This window comes from Gavialis gangeticus, unplaced genomic scaffold (assembly GCF_001723915.1).
Source record: "Gavialis gangeticus isolate Ggan-Ray unplaced genomic scaffold, GavGan_comp1, whole genome shotgun sequence".
In the NCBI taxonomy this organism is placed as follows: Eukaryota; Metazoa; Chordata; order Crocodylia; family Gavialidae; genus Gavialis; species Gavialis gangeticus.
In genome coordinates this window covers 55473864-55489901 of record NW_017729025.1, presented here as the reverse complement: position 1 = coordinate 55489901, position 16038 = coordinate 55473864, and the positions used below count along the sequence as shown (strand labels likewise).

Genomic DNA, 16038 nt, shown 5'->3' with positions numbered 1-16038 from the left:
TCAGGTCCCTTCTGACCCTAGAAACTATGAAACTATGTATCACATTTCCTGTTAACCTATCATGGGTGCCTAAAGAAGCCCACTCTCTGCAGCTTCTTTAATGCAAAGCAGTGATCCCTACAGTCTTTGCCTAAATATACCTTGGCTGCTCATATTAAAAAGAATCATTGCATTGCTAGGACCTGCAGACCCTGCAATTCTCTCCCTTCTCTGTATTACAAACAGGGGGCAGGGGGAGCTGCAGTCTTTATAATAGTAAGATGTAGCCCTCAGACTCCTGGCAAGCTGACAGCTTGGGTTCAAGTCACCATTCCATACCAGCACATTGGGTAATCAGTACCACTTCTGTGGGACACTTGTTGGCTAACAGCTCCAGAATCTCTTGTCAACAAGGTTATTTTCTCTGGGCAACAAAAGGTTCAAATTCCCTCACAGCAAACTTGCCATGATCCACACATTCTCTCAGTCCAGTGAGGTGATGGAATCAACCGTATCAGGAAAAGAATACCATCATATTCAACGTCAGGAATTTGCTGGCTAACCTCAATCCTAGCTCCTATTTCAGGGGCCTGCTATTATTTCGGGTTGAGGGATGCTTACCAAGTTCTGGCAAGCTCTTGAAGGCTGCATGGGTAGCTCTGCCCCTTAACAGATGCCCCACCTCCTAGTTGCTATCTTGTGACCAGAAGTCCTGCCCTCTAACCCCTGCCCTTTGCCATCAGAAGTCCCTCCCCTTGCCCCAGAAAATACTCCTTTCAGCAAGGGATTTTGCAGCCTTGGAACCAGAAAAATACCAAATTATATTCTAAAAATTGAACACCTACATCATTCATTAATTTGATTTCAAAAAATATTTTTGTCCTGATTTACATGCATTTGTATAGTGTATACAGAGGTGATTGCACAATAGCTTAAAATGAAGTCATACTCTTGTGTATTTTGAGGGGGTGGGGAGCATGGGGGTGGGTATAGGTTTGTGGGGGGCTGTGAGAGTGTGGGTATGTGGGGGACTGTAGGTGTGTGGGGGGGGTGGATCGGTGTGGGGGGGTGAGAGCATGTGGATGTATGTGGATATGGGGTGTGGGGGTCTGTGTGTATGGCTGTGCAAGGTGGGGTGTGGGTTCATGTATACGGTGGGGCATGTGGGACTCACCTTAAGAACACATGCACAAACACTCTGTCCTTTCCTCCCACACACACACAGTCCCTCCCTCCCTTACTGTGCACGCACACTCACTCACTCACTCTGTTCCTCCCTCCCTCCCTCACTGGACCCATGCACACATACTCTGTCCCTCCTTCATTGCTCTCCCTCCCTTCCTCATTGCACGGACACAAACACATGCCACTCCTCCCACCCCTTGCCCTGTGCTCCTGCAGCTGGAAGCCACATGGTGCAGGAGTGGCGAGCAGGTGGGTAAGGAAACGCTGAAAGCAGTGGCAGCGGGGGGAGTGGCAGCGAGGGCGCACGGAGCACAGTGACAGCTGGGCAGGAGGCCCATACCGGTATTCCAGGGCCAGTGCTAGCAGGGCCCAGAGCAGGATGGCAGAAGTGCGGGGCCTGGGCTGTCAGGGGTCTATGAGCCAGACCATGGGACTCAGCAGGAGCCAGGAGACCTGGCCCCAAGGACTGAGGCGATCCCCGCAGCCGTCCCTTGCCTTCCCCCAACTCTTACTTGAACTTCCCTCTGGCGCAGGGAGGTGAGAACAGCCCCAGAATCCCAGGCCAGAAGGCTCTGCTAGGCAGAGGCTTCCAGGGGTTGGGGGAGGGGCCAGGCAAGCCTGGCTGCTGGGTCCTGCCAGCTCCCCCTGGGTCCTACTGCCCCTGGCTCCTGTCATCTTTGACAGGCAGCCAGGAGTAGATAAATATTAATTTTCTAAATTTTTTAGGGACCCCACGGGCCAAACAGAATGGCCTGGCAGACCAGATCCAGCCCACAGGCTGTACTTTTCTCACCCTATCCTACTTTGTCCTGGACTCCATAGTCCAAGACAAGTCTCAAACTGCTTCACTCTCCCCCCCATCTATTACTTATCAGTACACATGTGCCCCATACCTAGTGATCAGAGCAAGAGACAGGAGATGGGTGGTATGTGCCCTGTGTCCAGTTTTATTACTGACAGGCTGTGTCCATCAGTAGAGACTTGGTTCTACCACAGAGCCTATCATCCATCACTCACCTGTGATGCAGACTGTAAAATCAGCCCCACAGGACACCTGGCGAATGGCCTTCCCCTGCAGCTTTTCCACATGTTTTGGTTGCCGATAGGAGGCTTTGTCTCCATGCCCCAGCTGGCCATGCAGCTTGGTGCCTCCCTGCATGTTCTGTAAGACAGGGAAGTCTGGTAAGGATATAGGCCCACAGTTCAAGGGTTATAACCAATAACTGGGAACGGTGGAGTAACCAAGGACAAGGTGGGAAAGAAAAGAGAAGAGCAAGAGGATGTTCTTTACCCACCCTAGGAAAAGGGCTGCTCTCAGTGTTGTAGACAGCAAGCACCCTTTAAAAGCTAACATGAGCCCTCAGGTAGCTTTACAGTCATACACCAAGGAGGAGTAAGCAGGTTTTGAGCCAGCAGCTGATAACCTTAAGGGATCAGAAAGGAAATCTCCTTTCCTATTCCTACCCAACTGTATGGCTAAGCTCCTAAGTAATCTGCCATACCACAGAATCCAGTCCTTGCAGCAGACCCACGGTCCGGAATCTGTTTTTTTGATGATTACGTACATTTCTAACTCTTAAGCATATTAGGCACATTGCTACATCAGTGACACGTCTGCCAGGGTCTAAAGACAAACTAATAACAGCTCCAAGTAGTGAACAACCCCTTTTATCTGGATGAGGTGCTGACTTTGAAACCTAAACATGACATTTTAAATGTCAATACCACAAACTATTTCCCTTATCATTTTTCACATTTGTTCAATGAATGCGTTCGTCTGACAATCTTAACCTGCCTCTCTCCCCAGAGACCCTCTCCTACCCAGACAGTAACATTTCCTGCTGGCTACTTCTGTGATTTAGTTATGCATGGCTGATACAGAAATCTATGAACACTGATAGTTTAGGTGCACGATAAATATATTTAGTTGAATATCAAAGCAAAAAGAACATGGAACGGAATTTACTGAAAATCCCCAGGTCCTGATTCATCAAAATTCTAGCTTATCAGTGAAGGCAGGAGCCTTCGCTGCAGACTACTCAGAATCCTATGTCTCCTACACCCTGGTGGGCTCATCCACTCATCCCCTCTCAGAATAGACACTGGACTAAGGGAAGAAGACCTCCACCACTCTTTTATGCATCAAGGGCAGGGAAGAAAAGGGCCCTGGGCTTGGGACAGTAATTCACAGTAGTATCTTACCTCCACCCCCCCCAAAGGTCTGCTGCAATTCTGGGCAACATCAGCAGCACTTCAACAGCTAACACCACAATAGAAGCCTCCCCCAGCCTGTAAATAGATTCCTGTTGAGAGGTTATACCCAAAGGTGCTGCCTCAGCCCACAAATTTCCCCATTTCATTCATTTCTTGAGTTCACTTCTGCTCTCCCCGCTCCTCCTGAGCTCATTCTCATGTTTCAAACAGCCTAATGAATGACCCACAGATGGTGATGCTGACACCATACTGGTTGTTCTGACCCTAACCTCCCCCGTTCCTTCCCTTTGTCTCACTTACCACCCAAGTGTAGAGCTCCTTTTCCACTGTCACCACGGCAAAGTGAGTGTTGCCCGCACACACCTGGCGTGCACTGCAGCCACTTTTGATGGCATCCAGCTTCTGGGGGGTTGACTTCCCGCCCCCCCACACATACACCTCACTAGTGCGCGAAGTCACCACTGCAATGGGAGTCTCATTCATGGTGCTTGATCTGTACAAAATCCCCCAGAACATACGAGTACTTAGTACTGAGGCATGATCACAGTCAACAGTATTCAACTTTTCTTCAGCTCCCCTGTGGTGACTAATTGGAATGGTCTGTCCAGGCCTGAGCTGCAGCGCTTTACAAATATTAACATTTTTTTCTTTTAGAAAAAAAACCACACAATTCTTGTTCAAAAAAGAAAAGCTTCAAAAACAATCATGCAAACACACACATACCTTGCAATTCCTCATTTCCCTCTTTCTCTTTATTAGAGTTTCAGCCAACCAATCAAGAAGTGAACACACAGCTATGTACCAACTAATCACTCCACAAAAACAACAGCAAAAAGGAAACTAGAGTAGAAGGAATAAGTTGTGGATGACAAGTAGGGGTGCACTGATAAAGATTTTTTTGGCTAATACCAATAGCTGATTATTAACCAGCCATATTGGCCAATACCGATTTGATAACTGATATACAGGAATGCAGCTGGGCAGCATAGACAGCAGCACCCTGCAGGTAAGTCTGTGGAGGGGAAGGGACATGGGGGAAGGAAGGAGTATAGGGAAGGGACAGATCAAAGCTCCCACAGTGGGGAGGGAGTGGGGCAGAGGCTGGGGATCAGGACAGAGCCATGGGCAGCTTGTCTCAGGGATCAGTGTCCTGGGGCTTAAAAGTGGTGTGTGGAAGCTTTTAACTGGAGCAGAGCTGAGCAGGGCAAGGGCAGATGTGAGCTGCCTGCTGTGGGCTCAGGGCTCTTCACTCTGCTGCCTTTGCCCTGGGAGCTCAACTTGCTGCCCCCACTGCTGCCAGGCAGGCAGGGGACAGGCAGCTGATGCAGAGTCACTGGGGCAAAGGCAGCAGAGTAGAAAGCCCCGAGTCCACAGCGAGCAGCCAGCCCTCATCCATCCCACACACAAATCTGAGGGAGGTCACATGCCCCCTCCATGCCTTCACCTAGGGGTTGTGTGCATCAGCGGGGAGCTGCCTCCCCCTCCCCAGCCCCGACTCCAACCCCCTGGACAAGCTGCCCGCAGCTCCATCCTGCTCCCTGCCCCGGCCCCAGGTCCTATTCACTGCCCTGGCTGGGCAGCACCTTCAGCCCCTGCCCCACTCCTTCCCTCACCATGGGGGCCTTGATCTGCACCCCCCACCACACCCTTTCCCTTCCCCATGCCCCTTCCCCTCCACAGAATTAATTGCAGGGTGCTGTTCTCTACATCTCCCAGCTGCATTCCTGACCACAAGCACATGGCGTCTGGGGACCCAGCCAGAAGGCATATTATATTTATTGGTGACATTATTGGCTACACTGGCCAAAAAAACCCGAATAATGTTAATTTTCCCTTTATCAGTGCTGATCCAATATGGCACCGATATTTCAGTGCACCTCTAATGACAAGTAATGCAGCTCCATGAAGAGCTTGCCCAACACTTTCTAATTCGTGAGGAGGAAAAAAAGAAAATCAAACTATATAACAATTCACCAGCAGAAAAAATGATCTGCTACAGTCACCTGCTATGTACATTAGAAAAGATTCCAGAACTCCTCCTCAATCCCAGGTTTATGAAAGACTGTCACAAAATTCAAACAACTGGTAGTCAAATTGCTCCCTAGTAGCAGTAATTACAATGTCCTGAGGATGCTAGGTAGCTGCTCTGACCACCACCCCAGCCTCTGATCATTTTGTTTTACAGGCACTCTCAACAGAAAGGAAATTAGTCTCTGAGGATGAGAGTGTGTCAGATGATTTTTACTAAAAAAAACCCCACATACAAACCATGGATTATTCACAGTTCTTTTGCACGGGGGGGGAATTAGTGTTAATCCTAACCTCTTCAATTGTGTTCTTCTCCTCCCCCTACAATCACAATTCTCTCTAAAACAGCTGGGGTAGAATTTCAAGTTATCTAAGCACAAAACTCTCTCTCCTACCCTCCACTTACACACACACACAAAGCAGATTCTCAGACGAACACTTTGTTACGGCTACTGAAAATAAAAATACAGTACCCCTCAAATGACTGCTAAGTATTTTATTGCTTATAAAATGTTGCCAGCTAGAAAGACCAGAAAACTTATAGTTCATTTTCTAGTGGCAATATTAACGTTGTCACTACTTCATTTTAGCACTAGTTTTCAAACACTGAAGAAGGACAGACTCTCTAGTCTTCCTTAGCTTACAGATTGGCTGAAACACAAACCACTCATGATATAAAGGTGGTGATTTGACCTGCTTCTGGTCTACTCAACCACCTATACGTTCAAGGATAGCCAGATTCTAATATCCGGTCCTTTAAAAAGCCTAAATCCAATGTTGCCACTTTGGCCTGAAAAGTCCAGTCTCCACTCACTACTCTCCCTTCCAATTGTCTTAGAAACACATTGCAGCCTATCATAATTCCCCTCTTAATGCCAGCCTAAGATCCAAAATGGATTTGTCAAGGGCAAATAATTCTTTATTTCTTTGTATGACAAGGTAATGAGACTTTTGGATGGGCATGTCTCAACTTCTCACACAACATCCTCATAAGCAAGCTGATGAAGTGTCGGCTAGATGAAACTACTATACAGAGGTTGTTTAACTAATTGGATAATCATACTCAAAGAACAGCCATTAGCACTATCAAGAGACATCAAGTTGGGTTTCCCAGGACTTTGTCTTGGGTCTAGTATTATTCAATATTTTCATTAAATTACTTTGAGGATGGAAATCTGCAGACATCACCAAACTGGGAGGTACAGCAGATGCTTTGGAGAACAAGATTAGGATTCAAAACAACCTTGATAACCTGGTTCAAATTAAATTGAATGAAGTTCTGTAAGGACAAATGCCAAGGCAACATACTTGGGAAGGGACAGTTAAATACACAAATACAAATCGGGGAATGACCGGCTTGGCTGCAGCACTACTGAAAAGGATCTTGGGTTTATAGTGGATCACCAACTGAGGATAAACAAATCAACCAAGTACTGTAATATCATTGCAAAAAAGCAAGCAGCCTATTCGGATGTATTAACAGGAAAGTTATATGCAAGTCAAGGGAAGTGACTTCAACTCTAGCTGGCACCAGCATGGCCTCATCTTGGATACTGGGTCCAATTTTGTGCACCATCCTTCAAAACTAACATGGACAAATTGTAAGGAGCCCAGAGGAGAGCAATTAAATGACCAAAAGTGTAATGAAAATGACATATGGAGAAAGGCCAGAATAATGGAGCTTAATTAGCCTAGAGAAGAGAAGACTGAGGGCAGATTGCATAACAATCTTCTGGTACAAAAAAAGATTATTATAAAGAGAATGGTGATTAAATTGCTCTTCATATCCACCGGGACAGGACAAGCAGCAATGAAATTAAATTCCAACACGGGAAATGTAAGTTGGAAAGTAGGAAGAACTTTCTCATTTTGCCGGTGGTTAAGCAATGGAACAGATTTCCTAAAGAGGTTGTGGAATCTCCATCACTGAATGTTACATACAGATTAGTCAAGTTATTTGTCTGGCATGATTTTACAGGATGATCCTGCCTTGAGCACAGGGCTGGACTATGTGACCTCCTGAGGCTTTACCAGCCCCATTTTTCTGTGAGGCTATCCATTTTTCTATGAACCTCAGAACACAAACAAGAGACAACTCCTCAATCTGTCTACAAGCTGTAAGTACCTAGACACCCAAGCTGATAGGAATTCATTCTAACCCCTGTCCATGAAGAAGGAAGGTCAGAAGGAATATATAGACTAGTGATTCTCCACTGGGGTAACGCTAAATCCTCTGAAGGGTGTCTCAAGGTGTGAAAAGATTAAAGGCATTGTTAGAGGTGTGCGATTCAGCCCAAGTACTTTTGAAAGCACCTGGCACTGCATCGCATATATTTATATAAATGGCAAAATGCGCTGGGAAAAGGCAGTGGTGCACTTTTGAACTAAAACACATGGAAGGTGTTTTAGTTCAAAAGCGCACCACTGCCTTTTCCCCAGCACTGACACACAGCTTGCTGTTTATACAAATGCGTGCGATTAATTGAGTCTGCTCCAACACACTGGATCTCCGGTGCATCACAGCATGAAGATGTATGTGCATAAATGCCCTAAGAGGATAGTCTAAGTAGATAAGTGCAGACTCAGGCTTGTCCCTGCCTCATCAATCTCCCACAGCCACTGCCCAGCCCCTCTATAGGGAGGTAAGCACTGCAATTTATAAATTACTTTTTGAAATTAGGTGCCACTCAATTTACACTCAAATTACAGAGGGGTGCCCTGAAGTCAGTGAGACGTGCCTCAAGCCTAGTAAGGGGTGCCTTGAGTCCAGAAAGGTCAAGAACCACTGGTACAGACTGTTGCTGGCCACCTCCTAATGCCACCACTCTACCTTTTCCTTCAAATCATTCACAAAGTCAAGCCACATAACAAAGTAACCTGCGGAATAGAGATGTACACTGGCCACCTGTTTTTCTCAGTTATATATTGCTCCAGCGGAACAGATAAATGTAACATGCCACTAACTGTGTGACTGATTTCAAAGACAGAGATCCATTCACTCTCCTCTTACACGGAGATCCCCTCCCATCTTTACACTTAATAAGCCTGAAAAGAGGGTATTAGATTATAATCTCATACACTGATCGGACCACTGTGGAATTCACCTTTTAGGAGGGAGACTATAGTTGTGCAAGATACCACATAATCTCCACATATAGGTAGAGGACAGACCAAATATCAGGGCAAAGCTGTAGGAATGCCCTGAATTTCAAGCATTTAAATTTCTCCTAAACTATGATACTTTATTACAATGGTCATCCACAGACTGAATCATGTTAAGTATGGCATAAGCCAACTACAGATCATAATCCTGTTACCTGGATTAGCTTTTGTGACCCCTTTGTCACTATGGGTTTATTACCTGTTTGCCTCCCCTAGCACTGCCCCCACCCCCTCTCTCCTTTTTGTATTCAAAGCATTTGCTCTTTGATACACTGCTCTATGCACGTCCTTTCACAGCATCTGATTAAGTGAACTCAGGTTCACAAAAGCTTACGCATCTCTGATTTAATTAGCCCAGAGACTCTGGAAGGTAGATCACTACCCTACTCTCAGCAACGTTTTTTTTAATCTGAGAAATGTTTACCTATAAGCGTCCATTTAAACAGGCAGCCACAGAATTACCTGTGTCGTTTGTTTGGCCCATTAAGCAGTGTAACCTTCTCTTCCATCTCCCTGACACAGAGGGGAAAAAAAGAAAGGTTATAGAAAACAGTGAGGTATTATATCCCAAAGCAATTTACAGACTCCACAAACTGAGAAACCATATACAACAATGGCTTCCCCTTCCAATAAATGCTGCTCTCACTGGGGTGGAATAAGATGACTGTTTAATAGAGCACAGCAATAAGCAGTAACAAATCAGGATAGAAGTAATATGTTACAGAGCTAATAAAGCTGCAGGCGGAACATATACAACAGAACTGGAGCACTGAAACAAACACCTTACTTGCGTGAAGAGTGGCCTGGCACTTTTAATTGGGAAAGCAGTATCAAGACTTCAGTTTTATGCATCTTTCTAAAGATGGTATATTCAGAAAAACACTACCCTGTGGTACTATTCTGAAGACTGGCTACCAGTAAAAAAACAAAACAAAACAAACAAACAAAAAACACATGAGTCCAAGTAAATAGGTCTACTACCATGAGGATGACCAAAGCATGACTCAGTGTCCAATGTCACAGCCCACAGCCACCCTATCATATGAATAAGAGAGCCCAATCTCTGTAGACTAGTTGGACTTATCAGTGTTCTGGGGAAGGAGCTATCATATTGTTCTCTTTGTACAGTGACCAGTCTAATAGCAGTCTTAGTCCAGGACTGGGACTACAAGGTGTTATGCTTGAATAACAACAACAAATGGCAGAAAAATATTCTTAACCAGGCCATATAAGTCACTATAGAGGAGCACATGTTAAAACCTCCAGGCTCTTGAACATAGAGGGGTAGCCTACAGAGGACCAGAGTTGTAAATAACTACTAATAGTGGTATATTTTCATTACAGGTCTCCAAAGAAGGGCAAAGAGAGAAAACCCAGGACTCAGCTTGATACACGAGATGCAGGAGATGATAAAAGGTCCTTTATAATGACTCTACAAGTGCCCAAGAGATGTCACTCACTCCAAAGAGTTAACTTGGGAAGAACCAAAGTAACTCCTCTGCACAAGGCAGCCCCATTGTTCCTCCTAACACCCATGACTCAATCAGGTCTGAGGTGAGAACATCTGGTTACCTCCTGCGTTTGCTGAGAAGGGGGTGTTCAAGCAGCTCATCTGCAGTGGGTCTCTTCTCAGGATCCTGAAAAAGGTGAGCAATAGGTCACTCCCTAGGGAAAGGGTCATCATCGACACTGAAATCTTTAAAAAGGATAACTCATTCTAGCTCCCCCTGCCTCCCCCCAAGCCTCTTTCCCTTCTGGTACTTCCTTTCAGAATGGAAAGGGGTCACACCACAGTGAACCAAGAGGCTAGCCAAGTGTCTGGAAAATGAGGGTACTAGCTTCTTGATTTGCAGACTTGCACGTTCCAAGGATATGAAATGTAACGTTAGGGCGGCTAGGAGCTGGAACCAACTTCCAAGGGAAGTGGTGCTGGCCCCTACCCTGGGGGTCTTTAAGAAGAGGCTGGATGCCTACCTGGCTGGACTCGTTTGAGTCCCATTTCTCTTTTTGGGGTTTTTTGTTGTTCTCCCGCCCTGGCGGGGGGTCGGGCTAGAAGATCTACTAGGTCCCTTCCGACCCTTAATCTATGAATCTATGAATCTATGAATAACTGCCTCCAAGAAACACTGCAAGGGCAATAAGAGATGCAGTCCAGAGAGCTGGAGCCCAAATAGGCTATTCTGGAAGAATGTTCCATCTCTGCAGTGCTGAGGTATGGGAACTTCAACTAACTAGCACCTAAAAACAGCATCAAACAGACCCTTCAGCTCCCACAATCTCATCAGGCTGGGAAAGTATCCAAATGAGGTAGCTTCAGAGAGCAGAAGGAAGGTCAGATCACTCTCACCAACATACTGAGTTGCACAGGCAGCTGCATGTAAGAACCCCTCTTATATCACCAGCCCTCAACCAGCAACACACAGCTCACCAGCTGCCCTTAAAACTGCATGGCTGGGGCAGCTGGGTAAAGGATCTGAAAAGAAAATACATCGCACCAACCTGATCGAGGCAGGAGTTCACCATCTGGATCAGCTCCCAGGAGTAGACAGTGGAATCAACCTCCATGGCCCGATTCCCCTGTACAATCTTCACACACAAGTTCAGAGGGTTCTAGGTAGAAACAGTGTGCTACTGTAAAAGAGCTGAACATGGTCAACAGGAGGAGGAGATGCAGGATGCCTTAGAGGTTTACTGCAGAAACATGCCCTCCTCCTCTTTCTGGTCCCTGTGTGACTAGGCTCACCAACAGAAATGCTACCTCTGCCATGATCAGGCCTTGGTGGCAACATCATTTTTTATTCTAAATGACCCACTGAGGGAGGGGAGGGCAGACTCATCTCAGTACTTCAGGTTGTCTCAATGAGAAGGAATACCCTAGCTGCTCCTCACCCCCAAACTCCAGGGCACTATGCAACTCTCACTCACTGGAGTTTAGCCTCCACTGACAAGGCAGACAAAGTGACAGCACATAATTTTACCCACTCACACAGGCCTACAGTGACTCTCAGATATATCAAACAAACACACTCCTCTCACAACTGCGTTGGGACCAGGACAACAGGATTAAAACACTGGATTTGAGAGCAATGCTTTCCCTATCCAATTTCATCATACTCAAACAACCACAGCCCACAAAAAAAAAGGCAAGAGATAAAAGCCACAGGATCAGTGCAGACATTGGAACAATCACCACTAACACACTGAGTTTGTCCCTTGGTATGCAGACTTACTGTGGCATCAAAGGTTCTCTTCAGGGTGAGAAGCTCAAAAACAACACAGCCCACGGCCCAAATATCAGATTTGAAGTTGTATTTCACTCCCTGACAGAGCTCTGGGGACATGTAGTATGGGGTTCCCACCAGCTAGAAAACAAAGAACAGAAAGGTGTCAGACACATTCTAGCCAGGTTTCTGGACTTTACTACCCATGACAGTTATTATAGGCCCACCAAACATTTCCATTGCAAATCCTGTCTGATGTGTTTATAAGAAAGCTGAAAACACCTAGTTGCTAGAACTCTGATGTAGCATATAGTGGAAATCACTAGTACAGGAACAGGAATTGCAGCCCTTGCCTCTCTTTTTGCTGCCTGACTTGGGAAGGCAAACTAGGGTTCAGAATAGGTCATAAAATGAGGCTCAGCCACCCAATTAACCTTATCCCCTCCCAACTGTCCTGGGAACGGTGAGAGAAAATGGATCCAGAAAGTATCTAAAAGCAGATGACATCTACAGCTCTAAGCAGGCCTTTATGATTACAGGATGCTGACAAGACAAGGAGTGCTCTATTTCAGAATGAAAGGGTCAAGTAGAGTCAAAGGGTGGGATAGTTCAGTCTCTTCTACTTTCCCATTCCTTCTTCTCTACCATCCATTTTCACTTATGTCATGTGGTAAGCGCACAGCTCTGTGAGCTCTAATCATAGTCAGGTTTAACCTTCAACCAGATGGGAGACTGGTATGAATGAAAGCATGGCCAGCCTGCTCAAAGCAGCTAAAGAGATTAAAGGAATTTTGCTCAGACTTTCCACTCCTCATTCCATTTGGGTAACAAACCAGCATGGAAATTCCTTGCACAAAAGGTAAATTTCTTGGAAAGTTATGAGCCTAGGAAAAACATGTCATAATTGAAATGATTTTGCTACAGCAGATGCTTCCAGAGACTTTGTACAGTAATGTTATGCTCGTGTTTATTATGGAGCTGCACAATTATGTTGATGTTCTGGAAAGAAGTTAACAAATGCTTAATTATACATCCCAAGATGACGCCAAAAGCTATCATTAAACCTATCAGGACAGGTACAGGGGAAGTGAGAGTTGGCTAGTGTCCTAATACACACAACCATTAATACACTGGGACCTAAAAGACCATCTCCCCTTCCAAGTATGCTATTCACCACAGGAACAGTGGAGCTGGAAGGCCAAGATCCCAGATGACTGTAGCAGAGCATTCTCTACATTAGAACTCAGGTTGTGCAATACTCTGCTGGAGAGGACTGGAATGAGACCAATCCGAAAGCTGACAAATCGGAAGCTTAAAATTCACCTTTTCTGTAAACCTCTTCCCCAGAAAGGATATTCAGAAAACTATATCAAAAAGAAAAATTAACATAAATATTGAGACACCCCATTATCTCAAAGATGGGAGTAAAAGCTACCATTTCTCCTGGACACTTCTGCACTCTGCGTTTAGTTCAGAACTCTTATGCTGAAGTGGCAAGTGTCCTAGGGTACATTGACAGGATACAATGCAGTGCTGAGCAAACAGATTTAAGCTACCTTGGGTAGAAGAATTAGAGCCATGTTAGTGCAGTGATCTAAGTAGCCCTGCCTTTACTGAGGAAGAGAGGTGGGCAAGCAACTCATCTTTAGTGGGCCTCTCCTCTAGAACCTGAAAAAGTAAGCAAAAAGAGTCTTGGATAAATAGTTGCCTGCAGATATAGGGGGCTGCACTTGATGGCTGAGAAGGCCTTTTAAAGCAATGAGACCAAGGAAAGCACTGCATTAATGCAAATACACTACTTCCAGTTCCAGCGCATTCAGGGCTAGCTTAAGTATCTCTGCATGGCACTGCACTATCTTGCATACATAAGCCCTCAGAAATACCATTTATCAGATGCTGGGATGAGTAGCACAGAACTCCTTTATTACAGCCACATTTTATATTTCAAGAAACATGCTCCAAATATTGCTTCCAGCATGTAGTCTATTGCTACTCTTCAATCACCAGCCCGGAAATGAGACATGTCTCCAAAAAATAAATTTCAGCAATGAACATACTAACGTTTCCCCGGGGTAGGGGAAAGTGGCAAAATACTTGGTTACTCTCAAAAACTACTGAGATTAACAAGGATGTGGAAAGGGAAGGAAAGGATCACACAAGCTAAATGGCAGGAAAATTGCAATGTCCTAGCTCTGCCCCCCAGGAAACATCCATCAGACATTGAAGAGGTGGAGACAACGCCATTAATTCAAAAGACAAAAGAAATAGATACTCACAGTCTCAGCCATGGAATACTCAGAGTTCAATTTCTTTGCTAACCCATAATCTCCCAGTTTAATCAGGTTTGCCTTGGTTAAGAAGATATTTAATGTTTTGATATCCCTAAAAGAAGAAAGAAAAGAATCATTAGAAAAACATGCCTGGATTTCAGTCATCAGAATTTGGAGTGAACACACACTGCCATCCCTTCTGTCTTGGTCCTGAAACAGCCGTCTTTACCGTACCAGAACTGATTTTCTCCTCTTCATACACGAAGTTCTCCCAGTGTTGCAGAGACTGAGAAAGTCTCATCCTAAACTGCCTAGCAGCTATGTTATCATACACACAGACACAGAAAAATAACATGTTCATCCTTCAGATCCCAATGTACAAGCCACAGAACAAGTGCAGTTCTTTCCCCTCTGAACCCACTCTCCAGTGAAGGCTATTAAAAAGCTTTACTTTTTGCCATTTCTATCAGCAGGCTAGGGCAGGGCATTTCTGACCTCACCAAAAAAAGGTTATTAATAAATTCTAATACAAACACACTGAAAGATCAAATTCTAGGGCCTAGCTGTTAAACAGACCATCCCCACTCTTACCCCGCTCAGGCTTTTGGGAACAGACAAGCTACACATTCATTCCAGAAGGTCAAAAGATTTCCTCAGCTATGAAGAAAGTTAAATTCCAGAACTCACTGAGAGCACGCAACCCCTGACAAACTATTCTACATTTAGAGCACTGCACACCAATATTAATACCTGGAACTGTAAAGAGGAAGTCACTGCAATCCATGAAATGTGGGTGTTACATGCCCCCTACAGCCAGCATCTCTAAACAAATGCCCCCCAACGTACTAGCAAACATTTCCAAGAACAGCTCCAGGCAACCCCAAGCAGAGGAGAACACCGCATTTATCCAGTGGGCTATGTCTCTCTGGATAACCACAGAGGAGCACAGCTGCCCTGACATCCTCAAGACTGCCACAAAACAGCACAACCCCACCCCCTGCATCCACACCAGCTCCACAAGGCCAAGGCTGAAAATGAAGCAATGAGGTCACTTCATGGGAGCTCCCCTCCATTGTGCTCAAGCATGCTGGAAAAAGATCTTGAGGGGAGCAGCAGAGGCCCCCTCACAGCAGCACCACCTTGTTTCTGCATACTGTGCCCACAAAGCAGGGCCAGTGGGTCAGGGCGTTGCTGTGTGGCTGCAGGGTCAAGAGTGCAGGGGCAGCTGTGCAGATGTATCTTCTGGTAATGTGTATAGTGGGAGGAAAGAGCTGCAAACTTTCAAAAACAAATTCAGTGCAGCATCCAAGGAACAATGGGGGCACTGGCATCCCTCAAGACTAGAGATGCACCGATACATTGGTCTGATATCAGATCAGCACCAATATAAATAAAATTTCTGTACTGGAAATTGGCCCAATGTGGCCAATAATTTGTCCAATAAATGCCCATGCATGCACATAGGCAGTAAGGACCAGAGCTGGCAGTGTGGAGTACTGCATGCAGCTGGTAAGTCTGGTGTGGCAGAAGAGCAGATCAAGGCCCCCTGCGGTAAGGGAGGGTGTGGGGCTGGGGTTAGGGCTGGGGCTACCCAGCCGAAGCCAGGACAGGCATGGGACGGAGGCGCGGCTCTCACTGGCTGCGCGTGGCTCGTCCAGTGCTCATCTGGCAGCTCCTGCCGCTCGTCCAGGAGGGCATGGGGTAGGGGGCGGCATGTGTCCCTGGATCTGCCTGGCAAGAAAAAGCCCAGCCCCAGTCTACCCCACACAGATCCGGGGACACACGCCCGTCCCACCCCCACAAGTGGATGAAGCAGCAGCAGAAGCCACCAGACGAGCTGCACACAGTGGTGGGAGCCACCCCATCCCCTTTTCCCATGCCTCTCCAATGAGCCACACCCGTCTCACCCCAACCCCAGCCCACCCTGCCCAGCACAGATCTGGGGGACACCCCCCCCCGCCCCCTGGACAAGCTGCTTG

General features: G+C 46.1%; 1 protein-coding gene across 1 annotated transcript in view; it reads right to left on the bottom strand.

Moving 5' to 3' along the window:
- Window positions 1–16038, bottom strand: part of NEK9 (NIMA related kinase 9) — a 34736-nt gene that overhangs the window by 10434 nt on the left and 8264 nt on the right. Inside the window, exons 5-11 of the mRNA XM_019518787.1 lie at window positions 14066–14171; window positions 11799–11930; window positions 11068–11178; window positions 10141–10205; window positions 9031–9081; window positions 3679–3871; window positions 2182–2326 (exon numbers count right to left, since the gene is read on the bottom strand). Of these exons, the coding sequence (XP_019374332.1) occupies window positions 2182–2326; window positions 3679–3871; window positions 9031–9081; window positions 10141–10205; window positions 11068–11178; window positions 11799–11930; window positions 14066–14171 (803 nt within the window). The remainder of the gene's footprint in view (window positions 1–2181; window positions 2327–3678; window positions 3872–9030; window positions 9082–10140; window positions 10206–11067; window positions 11179–11798; window positions 11931–14065; window positions 14172–16038) is intronic.